This window comes from Rhinoraja longicauda, chromosome 39, assembly GCF_053455715.1.
Source record: "Rhinoraja longicauda isolate Sanriku21f chromosome 39, sRhiLon1.1, whole genome shotgun sequence".
Classification (NCBI taxonomy): Eukaryota; Metazoa; Chordata; class Chondrichthyes; order Rajiformes; family Arhynchobatidae; genus Rhinoraja; species Rhinoraja longicauda.
The window spans coordinates 2,014,394-2,037,928 of NC_135991.1; the positions used below are offsets into that span (position 1 = coordinate 2,014,394).

The following is a 23,535-nucleotide window of genomic DNA, read 5'->3' on the forward strand; positions in this document are numbered from 1 at the left end:
CGGTAGAGTTGCTGCCTTACAGCAAAAGCCGTGCCGGAGACCCGGGTTCAATCCCGATTACGGATGCTGTCTGTACGGAGTTTGTACATTCTCCCCGCAATCTGCGTGGGTTTTCTCTGAGATCTTCGGTTTCCTCCCACACTGCAGGTTTGCGGGTTAATTGGCTCGGTGAATGTAAACATTGTCCCTAGTGTGTGGAGGATGGTGTTCGTGTGCGGGAATTACTGGTCGGCGCGGACACATTGGGCCAAAGGGCCTGTTTCCGCGCTGTATCTCTAAACTAAGAATGTGTGTGTGTGAGAGAGAGTGAGTGTGAATGTGTGTGTGAGTGGATGTGTGTGAGTGAGTGTGTGTGTGAGAGAGTGTGTGTGAGTGAGCGAGTGTATGTGTGAGAGAGTATGTGTGAGAGAGTATGTATGTGTGTATCAGTGAGTGTGTGAGAGGGTGTGTGTGAGAGAGCGAGTGAGAGTGTGTGGTGTGTTTGTGTGAGTGTGTGTGGGAGATGTTCGTGTGTGAGACAGAGAGAAAGTGTGTGTGCATGAGTGAGTGTGTGTGAGAGGGTGAGAGTGTGTTTGAATGAATATGTGTGTGAGATGGTTTTCATGTGTCAGACAGAATGTGTGTGTGAGAGAGAGGGTGAGTGAGTGAGAGAGAGAGAGAGAGCGAGAGAGAGGGTTCGTGTGTGTGTGCGCGTGTGAGTGTGTGCGTGTGTGTGTGTGTGCGTGTGTGTGTGTGTGAGTGTGTGTGTGAGTGTGTGTATGTGTGTGTGTGTGTGTGTGTGTGTGTGTGTGTGTGTGAGTGTGTGTGTGTGTGTGTGTGTGAGTGCGTGTGTGTGTGTGTTCATGGCCCAATAATCTATCTGCCTTTATAGAGATGTGTTAGTGTGTGTGTACTCACATTCTACAGTGAGGGTCACATCCCTCTCTGCTGTCCCGTGTTCATTCTGCGCCACACACTGATAGACCCCAGCGTCCCTCAGCATCAGCTGAGGGAACTCCATCCACAGCTCGTTGCTGGAACGTGCTGTCTTCATCGTGACACCGAGATTTCCCCACGTCAGGTTGGACGCTGGGAAACTGTGGACCGAGCAGAGGATCGCTGCAGCGTTTCCTTCTTTTACACTGACCCAGGAACTGTTCACATTGTGGGGGGAAGTGATGGAGAGATTCTGGGGGGCATCTGCAAACAGATAAAATTTAGCAACCAGTTTCACGGCACTTTCAATGATCCTTGTATAATAAAAGACTTTAGTCTTTAGACTTGAGATACAGTACGGAAACGGGCCCTTCGGCCCACCAAGACCGTGCCGACCATCGATCGCCCGTTCATATTCTAGTTCTGTGTTTAGTGGAGAGAAACAGTGCGGAAACAGACCCTTCAGCTCACCGAGTCCACGCCGACTGTGGTCAGTGGCTCTAATCCACGCAAGGAGACTCGACCGGGGAGACTGAAGTCGGGAAGAGCCATAGTAGTAGGTGACTCCATTGTCTGAGGTACGGACAGTAGATTCTGTGGCGACAGGCGGGATTCGAGGATGGTCTGTTGCCTCCCTGGTGCCAGGGTTCAAGACATCACGGAGCGGCTTCAGAACATCCTCGCGAGGGAAGGCGATCAACCGAAATTAGTTGTGCACGTGGGCACGAACGACATCGGGAGGAAGAGGAAGGAGGTACTGCAACGTGAGTTTAGAGAGTTAGGAAGAAGACTGAGAAGTAGGGGATATGAATGTTTGGCTGAGGGGCTGGTGCAGGGAGCAGGGATTTAGATTTCTAGACCACTGGGATCTCATCTGGGGTAGGGGTGACCTGTACAAAAGGGATGGGTTACACCTTAACAGCAGGGGGACCAACATTCTGGCAGGCAGGTTTGCTAGTGATACACGCGTGGCTTTAAACTAAGTAATGGGGGGAGGGGGGAGGGGTTGACAAATTGGGAATATGAAGATGGAGTTAAAGGGGAAGCGAATACAGGAGAAATTGCAAAGGACTCTCGAATAAATTGAGGCTCAGTTAGACATTGGCAAGTATGACGTTGTGGGAATTACAGAGACATGGCTACAAGAGGACCAGGGCTGGGAACTGAACACTCAGGGGTATACGACCTATTGAAAAAACAGACACATGTGCAGAGTGGGTGGGGTTGCTCTGTAGGTAAGGAATGTTATTCACTCCCTTGCAAGGGGTGACAGAGAATCAGGAGATGTAGAATCAGTATGGATAGAAATGAGAAATTGTAAGAGTAAGAAGACCCTGATGGGAGTTATCTACAGGCCCCCAAACAGTAGCCTCGACAAAGGGTGCAAGTTTGCAAGTTGAATCAAGAGCTAAAATTGGCATGTCGAAAATGTAATGCTCCGGTGGTTATGGGAGATTTCAGCATGCAGGTAGACTGGGAAAATCAGGTTGGTACTGGACCCCAGGAAAGGGAGTTTGTGGAGTGCCTCCGAGATGGATTCTTAGAACAGCTTGAACTGGAGCCTAACAGGGAGAAGGCAATTATGAATTTAGTGTTGTGTCATGAACCTGATTTGATAAGGGAACTCAATGTAAAAGAGCCATTAGAGGCAGTGATCATAATATGATAAGTTTCACTCTACAAATTGAAAGGGAGAAGGGAAAATCAGAAGTGTCAATATTACAGTATAGCAAATGGGATTACAGAGGCCTGAGGCAGGAGCTGGCCAGTTTTGACAGGAAGGAGACCCAAGCAGGGAAGATGGTGGAACAGCAATCGCAGGTATTCATGGCAATAATGCCGAAGTTGCAGGATCAATTCATCTCAAAGAGGAGGAAAGATTCTAAGGGGAGTAAGAGGCACCCATGGCTGACAAGGGAAGTCAAGGACAGCATAAAAACAAAGGAGAATCAATATAACATAGCAAAGAAGAGCGGGAAGCCAAAGGATTGGGACTCTTTTAAAGAGCAACAAAAGATAAGTAAATAGGCAACACGGGGAGAAAAGATAAGGTACGAAGGTAAGCTGGCCAATAATATAAAGGAGGATAGTAAAAGCGTATTTAGGTATGTGAAGAGGAAAAAAATAGTTAAGGCAAATGTGGGTCCCTTGAAGACAGAAGCAGGGGAATATCTTTCGGGGAACAAGGAAATGGCAGACCAGTTGAACTGGTACTTCACTAAGGAAGATACAATCTCCCAGATGTTCTAGTGGCCTGTGATCCTAGGGTGACGGAGGAAATGAAGGAAATTCACATTAGGCAGGAAATGGTGTTGGGTAGATCGATGGGACTGAAGGCTGATAAATCCCCAGGGCCTGATGGTCTGCATCGCAGAGTATTTAAGGAGGTGGCTCTAGAAATCATGCACGCATTGGTGATCATTTTCCAATGTTCTTTAGATTCAGGATAAGTTCCTGTCGATTGGAGGGTAGAGAATGTTATCGCACTTTTTAAGAAAGGAGGGAGAGAGAAAACAGGGAATTATAGACCAGTTAGTCTGACATTAGTGGTGGGGAAAATGCTGGAGTCAATTATAAAAGACGAAATTGCGGAGCATTTGGATAGCAGTAACAGGATCGTTCGGGGTCAGCATGGATTTACGAAGGGGATATCATGCTTGACTAATGTTCTGGAATTTTTTGAGGATGTAACTAAGAAAATGGACAGGGGAGAGCCAGTGGATGTGGTGTATCTTGACTTTCAGACAGCCTACGACAAGGTCCCACATAGGAGATTAGTGGGCAAAATTAGAGCACATGGTATTGGGGTAGGGTACTGACATGGATAGAAATTTGGTTCGCAGACAGAAAGCAAAGAGTGGGGATGAATGGGTCCCTTTCAGAATGGCAGGCAGTAACTAGTGGGGTACCGCAAGGCTCAGTGCTAGGACTGCAGCTATGTACAATATACATTAATGACTTGGATGAAGTGATTAAAAGTAACATTAGCTAATTTGCAGATGACATAAAGTTGGGTGGCAGTGTGAACTGTGAGGAAGATGCTATGAGGTTGCAGGGTGACTTGTACAGGCTGTGTGAGTGGGCGGATGCTTGGAAGATGCAGTTTAATGTGGATAAGTGTGAGGGTATCCACTTTGGTGGTAAGAATAGGAAGGCAGATTATTATCTGAATGGTGTCAAGTTAGGAAAAGGGGACGTACAACGAGATCTGGGTGTCCTAGTGCATCAGTCACTGAAAGGAAGCATGCAGGTACAGCAGGTAGTGAAGAAAGCCGTTGGAATGTTAGCCTTCATAACAAGAGGAGTTGTGCATAGGAGCAAAGAGGCCCTTCTGCAGTTGTATAGGGCCCTAGTGAGACCGCACCTGGAGTACTATGTGCAGTTTTGGTTTCCAAATTTGAGGAAGGATATTTTTGCTATTGGGGGCGTGCACCGTAGGATTACTAGGTTAATTCCCGGAATGGCGGGACTGTCGTATGTTGAAAGACTGGAGCGACTCGACTTGTATACACTGGAATTTAGAAGGATGAGAGGGGATCTTATTGAAACATATAAGATTATTAAGGGGTTGGACACGTTTGAGGCAGGAAACATGTTCCCAATGTTGGGTGGAGTCCAGAACATGGGCCACAGTTTTAGAATAAGGGGTAGGCCATTTATAACAGAGATGAGGTAAAACTTTTTCAGTCAGAGGGTTGTAAATCTGTGGAATTCTCTGCCTCAGAAGGCAGTGGAGGCCAGTTGTCTGAATGCTTTCAAGAAGCGTTAGATAGAGCTCTTAAGGATAGCGGAGTCAGGGTGTATGGGGAGATGGCAGGAACGGGGTACTGATTGAGAATGATCAGCCATGATCACATTGAATGGTGGTGCTGGCTCGAAGGGCCGAATGGCCTACACCTGCACCTATTGCCTGTGGTACTGGCTGGAAGGGCCAAATGGCCTCCACCTGCACTTTTTTTTTGTTTCTATGCTACAAGAGGAGTGAGAGTGTGGGAGACAGGAAGATATAGAATAATGTCCCTGAATTATATTCCACTGACTTCTCATTGATGTTCGGAGAGACATGAGCGTGTGCCTACTCCCATTCTACGATGAGGGTCATAGTCCCCTCCCTTGCCCCGTGTTCATTCTCCGCCACACACTGATAGTCCCCAGCATCCTGCGTTGTCACCCGGAGGATTTCCAGCACTGCTCGTTGCTGGAATGTGTTGTGTTCAGCGTGACACCGCGATGTCGCCACGTCAGGTTGGACGCTGGGGAAACTCTGGACGGAGCAGAGGAACGCTGCGGAGATTCCTTCCTTTACACTGACCTTGGAATTGTTCACGTTGTATGGGGAACTGATTGAGAAATTCTCCGGCACGTCTAACGACAAACGAAGGTTTGAACTTGAGTTAATACGGCAGAATTCCACATGCCAACCAGGAGAATACGGAGAGAAAAGATGAAGTACGAATGTAACCAGTCTGAAGAAGGGTCTTGACCGCATAGGGCCCTGGTGAGACTACATCTGGAGTATTGTGTGCAGTTTTGGTCTCCCAACTTGAGGAAGGACAGCTTTGTGATTGAGGGAGTGCAGCGTAGGTTCACCAGGTTAAACCCCGGGATGGCGGGACTGTCATATGTCATAAAGATTGGAAAGACTGGGCTTGTATACACTGGAGTTTAGAAGGGTGATAGAGAGACGAATAAAATTATTAAAGGACAGGACAAACTAGATGCAGGAAAAATGCTCCCAATGTTGGGGGAGTCCAGAACCATGGGCCACACAGTCTAAGAATAAAGGGGAGTCCATTTAAAACAGAGATGAGAAAAAGCTTTTTCACCCAGAGAGTTGTGAATTTGTGGAATTCTCTGCCACAAAAGGCAGTGGAGGCCAATTCACTTGATGAATTTAAAAGAGAGTTAGATAGAGCTCTCGGGGCTAGTGAAATCAAGGGATATGGGGAGAAGGCAGGCAAGGGTTACTGATTGTGTTTGATCAGCCTTGATCACAATGAATGAGGTGCTGGCTCGAAGGGCCAAATGGCTTCCTCCTGCACCTATTTTTTATGGTTCTATGTTTCTAATGTCAGACAGGCAACATACAGGTGGGGAACACAAGACTAGATGTGGGCGGCACGGTGGCGCAGCGGTAGAGTTGCTGACTTACAGCAAAAGCAATGCCGGAGACCCGGGTTCGATCCCGACTACGGGTACTGTCAGTACGGAGTTTGTACATTCTCCCCGCAATCCGCGTGGGTTTTCTCCGAGATCTTCGGTTTCCTCTCACACTCCAACGATGTACAGGTTTGTAGGTTAATTCGCTCGGTGAATGTAAACATTGTCCCCGGTGTGTGGAGGATGGTGTTAGTGTGCGGGGATTACTGGTCGGCGCGGACCCAGTGGGCCAAAGGGCCTGTTTCAGCGCTGTATCTCTAAACTAAGAATGTGTGTATGTGAGAGAGGGAGAGTGAGTGTGTGGGTGAGTGGATGTGTGTGAGTGAGTGTATGTGTGAGAGTGTATGTGTGTGTGTGTCAGTGAGTGTGTGAGAGGATGTGTGTGAGAGAGCGAGTGTGAGTGTGTGATGCGTTTGAGTGAGTGTGTGAGGGCGTGTGTGTGTTTGAATGAGTATGTGTGTGAGATGGTGTTCGTGTGTCAGTCAGAGAATGTGTGAGAGAGAGAGAGAGTGAGTGAGTGAGAGAGAGAGTTTCACGGCACTTTCAATGATCCTTGGATTATAAAAGACTTTAGTCTTTAGACTTTAGAGATACAGCACGGAAATGGGCCCTTCGGCCCACCAAGACCGCGCCGACCATCGATCACCCATTCACATTCTAGTTCTGTGTTTAGTTGAGAGAATCACTGTGGAAACAGACCCTTCGGGCCCACCAAGTCCACGCCGACCAGCGATCACCCGTTCACACACTAGTTCTATCTTTAATGTACTATCTGTACTAGTTCTATCTGTAATGCTACGGTGATAATGGGAGATTCCAACATGCAGGTAGACTGGGAAAACTAGGTTGGTACTGGACCCCAGGAAAGGGAGTTTGTGGAGTGCCTCCGAGATGGATTCTTAGAACAGCTTTTACTGGAGCCTACCAGGGAGAAAGCAATTCTGGATTTAGTGTTGTGTAATGAACCTGATTTGATAAGGGAACTCAAGGTAAATTAGCCATTAGGAGGCAGTGATCATAATATGATAAGTTTTAATCTACAAATTGAGAGGGAGAAGGGAAAATCGGAAGTGTCAGTATTACAGTATAGCAAAGGGTATACAAAGGGAATTACAGAGGCATGAGGCAGGAGCTGGCCAGATTTGACTGGAAGGGGACCCGAGCAGGGAAGGTGGGGAACACAAGACTGTAGATGTGGGGGACACGGTGGCGCAGCGGATAGGATTGCTGCCTCACAGCGCCGGAGACCCCGGTTCCATCCTCACCCCCGGTGCCTGTCTGTACGGAGTTTGCAAGTTCTCCCCGTGACCTGCATGGGTTTCTCCGAGATCTTGAGGATGTGTGTGTGCGTGTGTGAGGGAGAGCGTGTTTGTGAGAGAATGTGTGTGTGTTTGAGTGAGTGTGTGTGTGTGTTTCAGTGAGTGTGTGTGTGAGAGAGTGGGAGTGTGTGTGTGTACGTGTTTGAATGAGTGTGAGTGTGTGTGTTTCGGTGAGTGTGTGTGTGAGAGAGCGTGAGTGTGTGAGAGAGGGTGAGTGTGTGTGTGTTTTGGTGATTGTGTATGTGAGAGATGGTGTTCGTGTGTGAGACAGAGAGACATGGGCAGTCACGGTGGTGCAGTGGTAGAGTTGCTGCCTTACAGCAAAAGCAGTACCGGAGACCCGGGTTCGATCCCGACTACGGGTTCTGTCAGTACGGAGTTTGTACGTTCTCCCCGCAATCTGCGTGGGTTTTAGAAACATAGAAACATAGAAAATAGGTGCAGGAGTAGGCCATTCGGCCCTTCGAGCCTGCACCGCCATTCAATATGATCATGGCTGATCATCCAGCTCAGTAGCCTGTACCTGCCTTCTCTCCATACCTCCTGATCCCTTTAGCAAAAAGGGCCACATCTAACTCCTTCTTAAATATAGCCAATTAACTGGCCTCAACTGCATTCTGTGGCAGAGAATTCCACAGACTCACCACTCTCTGTGTGAAGAAATGTTTTCTCATCTCGGTCCTAAAAGAATTCCCCCTTATCCTTAAGGTGTGACCCCTGGTTCTGGACTCCCCCAACATCGGGAACAATCTTCCCGCATCTAGCCTCTCCAACCCCTTAAGAATTTTATATGTTTCAATAAGATCCCCCCTCAGTCTTCTAAATTCCAGCGAGTACAAGCACAGTCTATCCAGTCTTTCCTCATATTAAAGTCCTGCCATCCCAGGGATCAATCTGGTGAACATTCTCTGTACTCCCTCGAAGGCAAGAACGTCTTTCCTCAGGTTAGGAGACCAAAACTGCACACAATACTCCAGGTGCGGTCTCACCAAGGCCCTGTACAACTGCAGTAGAACCTCCCTGCTCCTAAACTCAAATCCTCTTGCTATGAATGCCAACATACCATTCGATTTCTTCACTGCCTGCTGCACCTGCACGCTTGCTTTCAATGACTGGTGCACCATGACACCCAGGTCACGTTGCATTTCCCCTTCTCCCAATCGGTCACCATTCAGGTAAAGCCTGCTTTCCTGTTCTTGCCGCCAAAGTGGATAACCTCACATTTATCCACATTATATTGCATCTGCCATGCATTTGCCCACTCGCCTAATCTATCCAAGTCACTCTGCAGCCTCCTAGCATCCTCCTCGCAGCTAACGCTGCCACCCAGCTTCGTGTCATCCGCAAACTTAGAGATGTTGCATTCAATTCCCTCGTCCAAATCATTAATATACACTGTAAATAACTGCGGTCCCAGCACTGAGCCTTGCGGTACCCCACTAGTCACTGCTTGCCATTCCGAAAAGGACCCGTTTATTCCTACTCTTTGCTTCCTGTCCGCCAACCAATTTTCTATCCACCTCAACACTGAGCCCTCAATAGCGTGTGCTTTAAGTTTGTACACCAATCTCCTATGTGGGACCTTGTCAAATGCCTTCTGAAAGTCCAGATATAACACATCGACTGGTTCTCCCTTATCCACTCTACTAGTTACATCCTCGAAAAATTCTATAAGATTCGTCAGACATGATTTGCCTTTGGTAAATCCATGCTGACTTTGTCCGATGATTTCACCACTTTCCAAATGTGATGCTATCACATCTTTAATAACTGACTCTAGCATTTTCCCCACTGTGGACCGTCCGGCGCGGCCTGCAACCACAACAACCTGGCTGCGGGCGAGGACAGCGGGAGAAGGGAAAGACATTATGGCCTTCCATCACAGTGAGGAGAGGACTGGAGGAGACTCACTGTGATGGATGTTTCTTTGATGGATGTTTCTTTTTTTGTGTGTTTTTGGGGTTGGGTGGTTTGAGTGCCTGTTTGATGCTTTTATTGTTGGACTGTGTTTTTGGGGGTTTTGGGGTGTGTGATTTGAATGCCTATTTAATGCTTTTATTGTTGGACTGTGTTTTGGGGGGTTTTGGGGGTTGGGTAATTTGGGTGCCTGTTTAGTGCTTTTATTGTTGGACTGTGGGTGATTGAATTAACATTTTGTTCAAGATGGCCGCGCCGTTGTGTTTGGCTGCCTGCCACTGTATGTTTTTTTTTTTCCTAGTCAGATGTGCAGCACTTTGGTCAACGTGGGTTGTTTTTAAATGTGCTATACAAATAAATTGACTTGACTTGACTTGACTACCGATGTTAGGCTAACTGGTCTATAATTCCCCGTTTTCTCTCTCCCTCCCTTTTTAAAAAGTGTGGTTACATTAGCTACCCTCCAGTCCTCAGGAACTACTCCAGAATCTAAAGAGTTTTGAAAAATTATCACTAATGCATCCACTATTTCTGAGGCTACTTCCTTAAGCACTCTGGGATGCACCCTATCTGGCCCTGGGAATTTATCTGCCTTTAATCCATTTAATTTACCTAACACCACTTCCCGACTAACCTGGATTTCCCTCAGTTCCTCCATCTCATTAGACCCCCGATCCCCCGCTATTTCCTGCAGATGGTTTATGTCTTCCTTAGTGAAGACAGAGCCAAAGTATTTGTTCAATTGGTCTGCCATCTCCTTGTTCCCTATGATCAATTCACGTTTCCGACTGCAAGGGACCTACATTTGTCTTAACTAATCTTTTTCTCTTGACATATCTATAAAAGCTTTTGCAGTCAGTTTTTATGTTCCTTGCCAGTTTTCCCTCATAATCTATTTTCCCTTTCCTAATTAAGCCCTTTGTCCTCCTCTGCTGGACTCAGAATTTCTCCCAGTCCTCTGATATGCTACTTTTTCTGGCTAATCTGTATGCTTCATCTTTTGTTTTAATACTATCCTTGATTTCCCTTGTTAGCCACGGATGCACTTCCTTTCCTGGTTTGTTCTTTTGCCAAACTGGGATGAACACTTGTTGTAGTTCATCCATGCGACCTTTAAATGCCTTCCATTGCATGTCCACCGTCAACCCTTTCAGCATCAATAGCCAGTCTATCTTGGACAATTCACGCCTCATACACCTCATTTTCTCCGAGAACTTCGGTTTCCTGTACAGGTTTAGAAAATTAGAAACATAGAAAATAGGTGCAGGAGTAGGCCATTCGGCCCTTCGAGCCTGCACCGCCATTCAATATGATCATGGCTGATCATTCAGCTCAGTAGCCTGTACCTGCCTTCTCTCCATACCCCCTGACCCCTTTAGCAAAAAGGGCCACATCTAACTCCTTCTTAAATATAGCCAATGAACTGGCCTCAACTACCTTATGTGGCAGAGAATTCCACAGACTCACCACTCTCTGTGTGAAGAAATGTTTTCTCATCTCGGTCCTAAAAGACTTCCCCCTTATCCTTAAGCTGTGACCCCTGGTTCTGGACTCCCCCAACATCGGGAACAATCTTCCCGCATCTAGCCTCTCCAACCCCTTAAGAATTTTATATGTTTCTATAAGATCCCCCCTCAGTCTTCTAAATTCCAGCGAGTACAAGCCCAGTCTATCTAGTCTTTCCTCATATGTAAGTCCCGCCATCCCAGGGATCAATCTGGTGAACCTTCTCTGTACTCCCTCTAAGGCAAGAACGTCTTTCCTCAGATTAGGAGACCAAAACTGCACACAATACTCCAGGTGCGGTCTCACCAAGGCCCTGTACAACTGCAGCAGAACCTCCCTGCTCCTAAACTCAAATCCTCTTGCTATGAATGCCAACATACCATTCGCTTTCTTCACTGCCTGCTGCACCTGCATGCTTGCTTTCAATGACTGGTGCACCATGACACCCAGGTCACGTTGTATCTCCCCTTCTCCCAATCGGTCACCATTCAGGCAATACTCTGCTTTCCTGTTCTTGCCGCCAGAGTGGATAACCTCACATTTATCCACATTATATTGCATCTGCCATGCATTTGCCCACTCGCCTAATCTATCCAAGTCACTCTGCAGCCTCCTAGCATCCTCCTCGCAGCTAACACTGCCAACCAACTTCGTGTCATACGCAAACTTAGAGATGTTGCATTCAATTCCCTCATCCAAATCATTTGTAGGTTCATTGGCTCGGTGAATGTAAACATTATCCCTCGTGTGTGGAGGATGGTGTTAGTGTGCGGGGATTACTGGTCGGCGCGGACCCAGTGGGCCAAAGGGCCTGTTTCCGCGCTGTATCTCTAAACTAAGAATATGCATGTGTGAGTTAGGGAGAGTGAGTGTGTGTGTGAGTGGATGTGTGTGAGTTTGTGTGTGAGAGAGTGTGTGTGAGAGAGTATGTGAGAGTGTGTGTGAGAGTGTGTGTGTGTGTGTGAGAGGTTGTGGTGGTGCTGGCTCGAAGGGCCGAATGGCCTACTCCTGCACCTATTGTCTATTGTCTATTTAAAGAAACGAGAGCTATACATGATGATGGTGTAGAGAGATGCAGAACAAAGAATGAAAGATATGTGAATAATTAACGATGATAAAAGAAACTGACCATTGTTTGCTGTTTGTTGGGTGACAACGAGAGGCTGGTGCGACTTGGGTGGGGGAGGGATGGAGAGGAAGTGGAAGCAAGGGTTACTTGGAGTTAGAGAGGTCAATGTTCATACCATTGGGCTGTAAACTGCCCAATCCAAATATGAGATGCTGTTCCTCCAATTTGTATTGAGCCTCACTCTAACAATGGAGGAGACCTCGAACAGAAAGGTCAGTGCGGGAATGGGAAGGGAATTAAAGTGTTTGGCAAACGGGAGATCAGGTACATCTCTCTACATCATCGTCTATATCTCTCCTTTCCTTTCCCATGACTTTCAGTCTGAAGAAGGTTCTCAACAAAACGTCACCCATTCCTTCTCTCCAGACAGGGTGCCTGTCCTGCTGAAATACTCCAGCATTTTGTGTTAATTTGATCAGTACGAGTGTTAGAGGTTATGGGGAGAAGGCAGGAGAAAGGGATTATGAGAGAGAGATAGTTCAGCCATGATTGAATGGCGGAGTAGACTTTAGTTTTTTAGTTTAGTTTTGAGATACAGCGCGGAAACAGGCCCTTCAGCCCATCGAGGTCGTGCCGACCAGTGATACCCGCATATTAACATCATCCTACACACACACACAGGACAATGTTTACATTTACGAAGCCAATTAACCTACAAACCTGTACGTCTTTGGAGTGTGGGAGGAAGCCGATGATCTCGGAGAAAACCCACGCCGGTCACGGGAGGAACGTACAAACTCCGGACAGACAGCACCCGTGGTCGGGATCAAACCCGGGTCTCCGACGCTGCATTCACTGTAAGGCAGCAACTCTACCGCTGCGCCACCCACTAATGACTTGATGGGCCGAAAGGCCTAATTCTGCTCCTATCACATATGACCTTATGTACCAGCACTGCGAATAGATGATTGCCGTTCCTGCACAATAAACGATCTCCGTACTTACATTGCACAGTCAGTGTGAGTTTCTGCTCGGATGAGACATTTGGGTAACTGACTCTGCAGGTGAGGTTTTGCCCGTGATGTTTGGGCGCTGGGGTCAGGGACAGAACAGAAGTATATATCAGCGTGTCACCCCGCTCAGTTACGCTGTGTGAGGCTGACGGTGGTTGATCAGTGGGGGGGTCCCAGGTTAAGGTGGGTGCTGTTCCATTACACGTGGTGTTGAAGGAGCAGGTCACGTTCACAGGCTGACCTGCCACCATTTCAGCAGGGAATATCGTGGGTTTATCTGTGAATTCTAACACACAGAGAAACAGATACTTTTAGTTAAATCATCATAATCATAATCATACTTTATTAGCCAAGTATGTTTTACAACATACGAGGAATATCACTTGTCATACAGTCACACCAATAAAAAGCAACAGACACACAAAATACATTTTAACATGAACATCCACCACAGTGACTCCTCCACATTCCTCACTGTGATGGAAAGTGAAAAAAAGTTCAATCTCTTCCCTTCTTTGTCCTCCAGCAGTCGGGGGCCTCAAACCTCCGTTGACGGAACGATCTTGGCTCCCGTAGCCGGCGGTGAGCCTTCCTCGTTGGGGCGATCAACCTCCTACATCGGGGTGGAATCTCAGCCCCCCCCCCCACGCCGGGCGACCTACACCGGATCAGGGCTTGTCGAACCTCGTGCAGCTTGGAGCTTCCCGACATCAGTCTCAACCCGAGACTGCGAGCTCCCTAATGTTAAAGTCCGCAGGCCACGGTTGGAGCACCGATCCGGGGCAAGAGATCACACACTCCGATGGTAAGTCCACGACCCCGCGGTGGGGCTCAAAGTGAGTCCCAGGCAAGGCCACCAGCTCCACGATGTTAGGCTGCAGAGTGACCAGAGATACGAGATACGGTCCGGAAAGCTATCGCATCTCAGGCAAGGTAGGAGATGGGAAAAAAAGTTCCCTCGACCGCCTCCCCCACCCCCACATAAAACAAACCAGAGGACATTAACACATACTCTTTAAACACACCAAAAATATCAACAAAAAGATGAAAAAGACAGGCAGACTGTAGGCGAGGCTGCCATCGCAGTGCCACCCAGTGGTTAAAATTTCACTGGATGCATCTGTTCTCATCAAAATCCCAGTCCAACACGAGTAAGGTTATTTTTGCAAGGAATAGAAGTGTGAAAACGCACACCTCGAGATTATCAAGGATGAGTCTCACCCCTCTTCTCCCCTCTCCCATCGGGGAAAAAGGTGCAGAAGTGTGAAAACGCACACCTCCAGATTCAGGGACAGTTTCTTCCCAGCTGTTATCAGACAACTGAACCATCCTACCACCACCAGAGGGCAGTCTTGAACTACTATCTACCTCATTAGTGACCCTCTGACTATCCTTGATTGGGCTTTGCAGGGCTAAACCTTGCACTGAATGTTATTCCCTTATCATGCAGGTGCACTGTAAATGGCTCGATTGTAATCATGTATTGTCTTTCCGCTGACTGGCTGGCACACAACAAAAGCTTTTCTCTGTACCTCGGTACACATGCCAATAAAATAAACTAACTAAACCAACTAAGGATGATCCCTCAACAAGGACGTACAATGGTCAGGGTGGTTGAAAAGGTCGGGGATCACTGACCTTTGAGCAGGTAGACGGGGACACAGTTCTCAATTAAGGGCAGTAAGGATAAGGCAGGCATTGTTTAGTTTAGTTCAGGCTGCGTGAAGTGTAGATGGAGTCGATGTTAGGAGCATATAGGGGCAATGCAAATCTGATAATAACAGTGCAAAAACTGGAGGCGTCATGATGACACAGATATGAACCAGGAGGATACTGGTGCTGTGGTGTGTGTGTGTGAACAGGGAATGTTTACAGTCCATGTTTCTCCCCACTCACTGCTGAACATCTGTTGTTTCAGTTGAGTTCATTATCACATGTACCGAGGTACAGTGAAAGGCTTTTGTTGCATGCGATGTACTAGGTCTTCTCTATTGTCAGAGTGAGGCTAAACGCAAATTAGAGGAACAGCATCTCATATTTGGTTTGGGCAGCTTACAGCCCAGTGGTACGAACATTAATTTCTCTCACTTCAGGTAGCCCCCCGGCATTCCCTCTCTCTCCATCCCTCCCCCACCCAAGTCTCACCAGTTCTTTGTTTTCACCCAACAAACAACTAACAATGGCCTGTTTCCTTTATCATTGATTATTTTTTAAATATCTTTCATTCATTGTTCTTTATCTCCCCACATCATCGTCTATATATCTCTTGTTTCCCTTATCTTTAACCAGTCTGAAGAATGGTCTCAACCTGACATGGCACCCATTCCTTCTCTCCAGAGAAGCTGCCTGTCCCGCGGAGTTACTCCAGCTTTTTGTTTCTATCAGTGGAAAGACCATACATGATTACAATCGAGCAATTTGCAGTGTATAGATACGTAACAAGGGAATAACGTTTAGTGCAAGTTAAAGCCAGCAAAGATACGATACGATAGAACTTTATTTATCCCCGAGGGAAATGGGTCTGTCACCAGTCAAAAGACACAATGACAAGGCATTGAAAGTATCATGTGCAATATAATAATAATGAAATTAAAGTGACCAGTTATTGCACATGTAATATTGCACAAACATGAAATTAAAATGTCGAGTGGAAATGAGTAAAATGTAAAAGTCCAGGATACGGGATGTGCTAAGATTGGAGGGGGAGTCAGTCTACCCCACGACAGAAAGGGCAGGAGCGTTACAGTCCGATCAAGGCTCGTCCGAGGGTCACTAGTGAGGATGACGGTAGTTCAGCACTGGTCTCTAGTTGTGGTAGGATGGTTCAGTTGCCGGTAACAGCTGGGAAGGAAATGTTGAGTGAATGAGTGAATAATACGGAGCACTTACCAATAACACGGAGCTGTGTTGCAGGGTAGGTGTACTTTTCTCCCCCTCCGAATTCAACTCTGAAACGATAAGGACCGTCATCTAGCAGCGTGACGTTGTCTATAACCAGGGAACAGTTGCCGTCACTCAGGACTCCTGACAGCCGGGTCCGATTCTGAAACTTTGTTGATACTTGACTGGGATCCACGGAGTGGAAGGCTACAGACTGATTGTTCATATAATCACTGTTATACCAGATTCCAGTCCGTGGTTTATCGTCCAGTTCCAGTTCCATCGGGTACCAGTAGCGACACGGAATCCGTGCACACAAACCATTCTGCGCTGTCACTGCTGGTGGAATGTCCGCACCCCACTCTCCCGACATCACGGCTGGTGGAGAGAAGGAACAATCTTTAGCAGTCAACACCTTGTGAGATCACTGGACTCACTTTAGTTGGGTTCAGAGATACAGCGTGGAAACAGGCCATTCGGCCCATCGGGTCCGCGCCGACCAGCGATCCCCCCACACTAATACTATCCTATTGGATATATATAATCTAATCTTACTAAAACTCTCACTTGTATGTATATTTGTAACAGTGATTTCGGCTGATATCTGCAAAACGGTGAGGACCGCCTTAATCACACCGCTGGACGCTTGCCGAAAATGATATTTGTATTTAATTCGGCCGTATAGTTTTTCAGTTACAGAGGTTTAAAAGTCACAACAAAAAAACTCATTTTGTCGGCTGATTTCCGGCAAAAACGGTGAACCGTAGCGGCACGATTTTTGAACCGCCTTAATCACGACGCTGAACGCTGGTGGGAAATGATGTTTTTATTTGATTCGGTCGTATATTCTTAAAGTTACGGAGGTTTTAGTATTTTTTAAAACCCAGCCGTTTTTTCCATGGCCTTCAGCGTGTGACGTCAAAATGCCCACGTGACAAGAGCTGGTGCTGATTTATTGAAGGCTTTCAGCGTGGGGCTGGTGTGCGTCTGTGCGTGTGTGCGTCTGTACGTCTGTGCGTCTGTACGTGTGTGCGTGTGTGCGTCTGTGCGTGTGTGCGTCTGTACGTCTGTGCGTCTGTGCGTCTGTGCTTATGGGCTCCCCCCCTCTCCTCTCTCCCCTTGCTTCTCTCCTCCTCTCTCCCACACCCGGGACATCCTCTCCCCGCTATCCCCCGCCCCCCACGCCCCCCCGGACCTTTCACTGATGCGCTCCCCCCCCCCCCCCCGGACCTTTCACTGATGCGCTCCCCACCCCCCCCCCCCCCCCCGGACCTTTCACTGATGCGCTCCCCCCCCCCCCCCCCCCCCCGGACCTTTCACTGATGCGCTCCCCACCCCCCCCCACCCCCGGACCTTTCACTGATGCGCTCCCCACCCCCCCCCCCCCCCCCCCGGACCTTTCACTGATGCGCTCCCCCCCCCCCCCCCCCCCGGACCTTTCACTGATGCGCTCCCCACCCCCCCCCCCCCCCCCCGGACCTGTTGGTGCTGGGGGCAAGAGAGAGTAGCGGAAAGGGGTGCGCTGGGGAAAGGGGGGAGAGTAAGAGTGTGTCTGGGGGAGAGAGAATGGTGGCGGGGTCTGAGAATGGGGACTGGGGAGGGGGACAACAGGGGTCGTCCGGAGGGGGCTTGGTGGTGGGGGAGATAGGGGTACTGGGAAAAGGGGAGGTCGTGGGGAAAAGGGGGGTGTGGGGAGAGTAAGATTGGGGTTGGGGGAGGAGAGAATGGGGGGAGGAGAAAATGGGGGGTGTGGGGACGGGCCCAACGGGCCCTCTTTGCTAGTATATATATATTTGTGTAAGAAACAGAATGATTCAACCACCAGACAGGAAGATTAATACCTAAAGGAATGTAGAAGGGGGGGGGGGGGAACTGAGGGTTTAATAATAATAATACATTTTATTTATATAGCGCTTTTCATATACTCAAAGACGCTTTACAGAGATTTTGAGAACATAGGGAAATTAATAAATAGATAAATAAGTAAATAAATAAATGAACAGAGAAAGGAGACAGTAGGTGAGGTGACCTTCAGTGGTTGAAGGCAGTGCTGAACAGGTGAGACTTCAGCGATGTTTTGAATGTGGTGAGTGTGGGGGAGTCTCTAACGGTTTGGGGTAGTGAGTTCCATAGGGTGGGAGCAGCGATGGAGAAAGCCCTGTCCCCCCAGGATCTGAGTTTAGTCCGGATGTGGGGGGATAGGAGATTGGCAGCGGCAGAGCGGAGGGTGCAGGTGGGAGTGTGCCTGTGGAGGAGGTCGGTCAGGTAGGATGGGGCCAGGTTATGGAGGGCTTTGTAGGTTATGAGGAGGATTTTGTACTGGATTCTCTGGGGGATGGGGAGCCAGTGGAGTTTATAAAGGACGGGGGTGATATGGTCACGGATCGAGGTGTGTGTGAGTAGACGGGCAGCGGAGTTTTGAATGTATTGAAGTTTATTGATGATTTTTGAGGGTGCGCCATAGAGGAGGCTGTTGCAGTAGTCCAGACGGGAGGTGATGAAGGCGTGGATGAGGGTTTCTGCAGCTGTGGAGGAGAGGGATGGACGGAGACGGGCAATGTTTTTGAGGTGGAAGAAGGCTGTCTTTGTGATGTGTTTGATGTGTTTGTCGAAGGAGAGGGTTTGATCAAGGATGATTCCAAGATTCCGGATGTGAGGTGAGGTGGATACTGGGAGACCATCAATGTTGAGGATGAAGTTTTGGGTGGATTTGGTGAGCATTTTTGGACCAATGATGATGATTTCAGATTTGTTGCAATTGAGTTTGAGGAGATTGAATTTGTTGCAATTGAATTGGGTTTGTGAGAGACAGGAGGATTAAACCCAGAGACAGGATGATAAAAATTTAACACTGCCTTTGTTAAGACACTGAGGGAATGATTGTGGACAGAGATAAGATACACAATCAGCTACAATCTTAAAATGGTGTCAACAAGGCAGGAAAGGGTTAAAATGAGTCATGAAGATAGCTACTGCGCTTGCTCAATGAAGCAAATGAATATTGCAAACACGCCCCTGATCCTGAAACTGCTAATTAACATTTACATGCGATGTATGATCTGGGAGTTACCCTGGGCTGTACAGAAGATTGTGCACCTCAGCGCTCTGATTGGAAGGAGCCCGAAGGGGAGGGGGATCCAACGAAGGGGAGAGAAATTCAAATAAGTTGTATTGTATAAAGAGAAGGCACTGTCTTTGTCTCGGGGTGTCTCGATTTGGAGAGGCACTCGGCTCTGCAGACTCGTAATAAATATTTCTTGTTTCAACGACTTTGTCTCTGGCATCGTGATTGTGAGCACCAAAGTTACATCTCACATTTGTAAATAGGATATAGGATATATGTTCTATATAGGATACCCACTAGGGCCAATTTTAACATTTAACAAGCCAATTAACCTAAAAAACCTGTACGTCTTTGGAGTGTGGGAGGAAACTGAGGAGCTCGGAGAAAACGCACGCAGGGCACGGGGAGAACGTACAAACTCCGTACAGACCAACACCCGTAGTCAGGATGGGCCCCGGGTCTCCGGCGCTGCAAGCGCTGTAAGGCAGCAACTCTACCGCTGCGCTGCCGTGACACTTTCCACGCCTTTTATCCGGCGCTGTGGATATGGTGTGTACTGACCTCCCTCCTCACCACCCCTCCCACAGCACGGCGCTCCCTCCTCAACCCCCCCCCTCCCACAGCGCGGCGCTCCCTCCTCACCGTCCCTCCCACAGCGCGGCGCTCCCACCTCACCCCCTCCCACAGCACGGCGCTCCCTCCTCACCGCCCCCCCCCACAGCGCTCCCTCCTCACCGCCCCCCCCCCCACAGCGCTCCCTCCTCACCGCCCCCCCCCACAGCGCTCCCTCATCACCGCCCCTCCCCCCACAGCGCTCCCTCCTCACCGCCCCCCCCCACAGCGTTCCCTCCTCACCGCCCCCCCCACAGCGCTCCCTCCTCACCGCCCCCCCCGCCACAGCGCTCCCTCCTCACCGCCCCTCCCCCCACAGCGCTCCCTCCTCACCGCCCCCCCCACAGCGCTCCCTCCTCACCGCCCCCCCCCCACAGCGCTCCCTCCTCACCGCCCCCCCCCCCACAGCGCTCCCTCCTCACCGCCCCTCCCCCCACAGTGCTCCCTCCTCACCGCCCCCCCCCACAGCGCTCCCTCCTCACCGCCCCTCCCCCCACAGCGCAGCGCTCCCTCCTCACCGCCCTCCCACAGAGCAGCGCTCCCTCCTCACCCCCCCACAGCACGGCGCTACCTCCTCACCCACCCCTCCCACAGCACGGTTCTCCCTCCTCAACCCCCCCCCCCACAGTGCGTCCCTCCCTCCTTTGCTACACAATATTCCATCTGCCACTTCTCTGCCCACTCTCCCAACCTGTCCAAATCTTTCTGCAGACTCCCTGCTTTCTCTACACTACCTGCCCCTCCACCAATTTTCGTATCATCCGCAAACTTGGCCACAAATCCCGCAAACTTGGCCACAAATCCTTCAATCCCCTCGTCCAAATCATTAATATACAACATGAAGTGTAGTGGTATGTTGGAAGGAACTGCAGATGCTAGTCTAAACCAAAGATAGACACAAAAGTCAGCGGGTCAGGCAGCATATCTGGAGAGAAGGAATGGGTGATGTTTTGGGTCGAGACCTTTCTTCAGACTGAGAGGCACAGGGAAGGGAAATGAGAGATATGGACGATGATGTAGAGAAACACAGAACAAAGAATGAAAGATATGTAAAAAAGTGACAATGATAAAGAAAACAGGCAATTGTTCACTGTTTGCTGAGTGAAAATGAGAAGCTGGTGTGACTTGGGTAGGGGAGAGATAGAGAGAGGGGGAATGCAGGGGTTACTTAAGTTAGAGAAATCAATATTCATACCGAAGGTAGACACAAAATGCTGGAGTAACTCAGCGGGACAGGCAGCATCTCTGGAGAGAAGGAATGGGTGACGTTTCGGGTCCAGACTCTTCTACCGTCTGAAGAAGGGTCTCGACCCGAAACGTCACCCTTTCCTTCTCTCCAGAGATGCTGCCTGTCCCGCTGGGTTACTCCAGTGTTTTGTGTCTACCTTCGATTTAAACCAGCATCTGCAGTTCTTTCCTACTGAATATTCATACCACTGGGTTGTAAGCTGCCCAAGCGAAATATGAGATGCTGTTCCTCCAATTTGCGCTGGGCCTCACTCTGACAGTGGAGGAATCCCAGGACAGAAAGGTCAGTGTGGGAATAGGAGGGGGAGTTAAAGTGTTTGGCAACTGGGAGATTAGGTAGGTCCAGGTGGACTGAGCGAAGGTGTTCAGCGAAACGATTGTAGCGATCCCAGCACCGAACCTTGTGGAACTCTGTTAGTCACCAACCAGTAAAAGCCCCCTCGCCAGAAAACACTTCTGAGTTGCTGCTGATGGTACCTTGGAGAAGGGACAGAAGGAAGAACGATCTCCCGATCATTGTCCGATCTCAGATATCCCGTCACTGTCCCGATGTCCCGGTCTGGAAGAGAAAATAATTGCAGTAAAACTCCAATCTATCTATTGCAGTAAAAACCAATCTATCTATCTATACATCTATCTAGCTATATACTAAAACTCTCGTTTGTTTGTTTGTTTGTTCCTGAACTGCCAAAACGATACATGATAGTGCAACAATTTTAGGCCCATCTTACTCACCGTCATCCCTTTTTGTGCAAATGGAAGATGTTTCATTGAAATCGGTGTTATATTTTAAAAGTTATTCACATTGTAAAGTTTAAATCTATCTTCTAGGGAGGGAGGGGGAAAGAGGGGGGGGATAAGGGGGTTGAGGGAAATGGAGCGGGGGGAGGGGAAGGGGAACGGTGGGGGGGGAGGGGAAGGGGGAGGGGAGGGGTGGGGGAGGGGGGTCGAGGGAGTGGGGGAAGAGAGGGTGATGTAGGAGAGGTTTGGGCCCAACGGGTCCACTTGCTCTAGTATATTACTAAAACACTCATTTTGTTTGTTTGTCCATACGTACCCGAAATACAGCCAAATATGGTACATGGTGGCGCAACAATTTTAGGCCCACATTACTCACATAGAAACATAGAAAATAGGTGCAGGAGTAGGCCATTCGGCCCTTAGAGCCTGCACCGCCATTCAATATGATCATGGCTGATCATCCAGCTCAGTAGCCTATACCTGCCTTCCCTCCATACCCCCTGATCCCTTTAGCAAAAAGGGCCACATCTAACTCCCTCTTAAATATAGCCAATGAACTGGCCTCAACTACCTTCTGTGGCAGAGAATTCCACAGACTCACCACTCTCTGTGTGAAGAAATGTTTTCTCATCTCGGTCCTAAAAGACTTCCCCCTTATCCTTAAGTTGTGACCCCTGGTTCTGGACTCCCCCAACATCGGGAACAATCTTCCCGCATCTAGCCTCTCCAACCCCTTAAGAATTTTATATGTTTCTATAAGATCCCCCCTCAGTCTTCTAAATTCCAGCGAGTACAAGCCCAGTCTATCCAGTCTTTCCTTTAAAATATCTATTTTAAACTTTAATAAATATGATTGGCTCTACCACCTCCCCCCACGTGGGGTCCGGCACACCCTGATTGGCTACCTCCATGTTTGACGTCACAATGGAAACCCAACGGGTCCGCGCCTGCGTAGTTGGGGCCCGTTGATCTAATACTTACACAAGATGGCTGCCGGATCTGCGCGTGCGCAGTTGGTGGAGGGTTGCTGCTCGGAAGGGGCGGGACCCGCCCGAGTGTTGGGAGTTGCGGCCAATGGGGGGGGGAGATCTCTCCTGCTCCTGGCCGCCGCAATGGCCCCCGGGGCCGTGGTGAGCGGCTCCCTCCCCTTTCCTCTTCCCCCTCGTCCAACCCCGGCCCCGGGGGAGTTTTAAGGGGGGGTTGAGGGGGGAAGGAGTGGGTAAGTGTCGTCAGAATCTCAGCTCCCGCACGCCGGGAGATCTGACCTCGAGTCGGGGCTGGTCGAACCTTCTGCGTCTTGGAGCTTCCTGACATCGGTCTCTACCCGAGACTGCGAGCTCCTCAATGTTGAAGTCCACAGGCCGCGTTTGGAGCGTCGATTCCAGGCAAGGGATCACATGCTTTGATGGTAAGTCCACGGCCCCATCGTGGGGCACAAAGTCAGTCCTGAGCAAGGCTTCCAGCTCCAAGATATTAGGCCGCAGAGCGACCGGAGATACGATCCGGAAAATAATCGCATCTCCGGCATTTGAGCCCCGTACCTGAGGAAGGATGTGCTGGCTCTGGAGAGGGTCCAGAGGAGGTTTACAAGAACGATCCCAGGAATGAGTGGGTTTGCATATGATGAGCGTTTGTCGGCACTGGGCCTGTACTCACTGGAGTTTAGAAAAATGAGGGGAACATCATTGAAACTACCGAATAGTGAAAGGCTTGGAGAGAGTGGATGTGACCAGGAAATTTCGAATAGTGGGAGAGGTCACAGCCTCAGAATTAAAGGACGTTCTTTTATGAAGGACATGAGGAGGAATTTCTTTAGTCAGAGGATGGCGAATCTGTGGAATTCTTTGCCACAGAAGGATGTGGAGGCCAAGTCAAGGTTTCAAGGTCAGTTTATTGTCACATGGACCAATTGAGGGACAATGAAATTTGAATTACCGGAGAGCCATACTAAAAAATTAGTACGGGTGTCAGGGGTTATGGGGAGAAGGCAGGAGAATGGGGTTAGGTGGGAGTGACAGATCAGCCATGATTGAAAGGTGGAGTAGACTTGCTGGGCCGAATGGCCTAATTCTGCTCCTATCACTTCGGACC

The 23,535-nt window shown here is 49.0% G+C and overlaps 1 protein-coding gene across 1 annotated transcript in view; it reads right to left on the bottom strand.

Annotated features, from left to right (window-relative positions):
* LOC144611087 (sialic acid-binding Ig-like lectin 13) overlaps nucleotides 1-21,259 on the bottom strand; it is a 35,629-nt gene extending 14,370 nt beyond the window's left edge. Inside the window, exons 1-4 of the mRNA XM_078430165.1 lie at nucleotides 21,181-21,259; nucleotides 15,789-16,157; nucleotides 12,892-13,185; nucleotides 898-1,179 (exon numbers count right to left, since the gene is read on the bottom strand). Coding sequence (XP_078286291.1) covers nucleotides 898-1,179; nucleotides 12,892-13,185; nucleotides 15,789-16,157; nucleotides 21,181-21,220 — 985 coding nt within the window. The 5' untranslated portion in view covers nucleotides 21,221-21,259. The remainder of the gene's footprint in view (nucleotides 1-897; nucleotides 1,180-12,891; nucleotides 13,186-15,788; nucleotides 16,158-21,180) is intronic.
* Nucleotides 21,260-23,535: the final 2,276 nt, after the last annotated feature.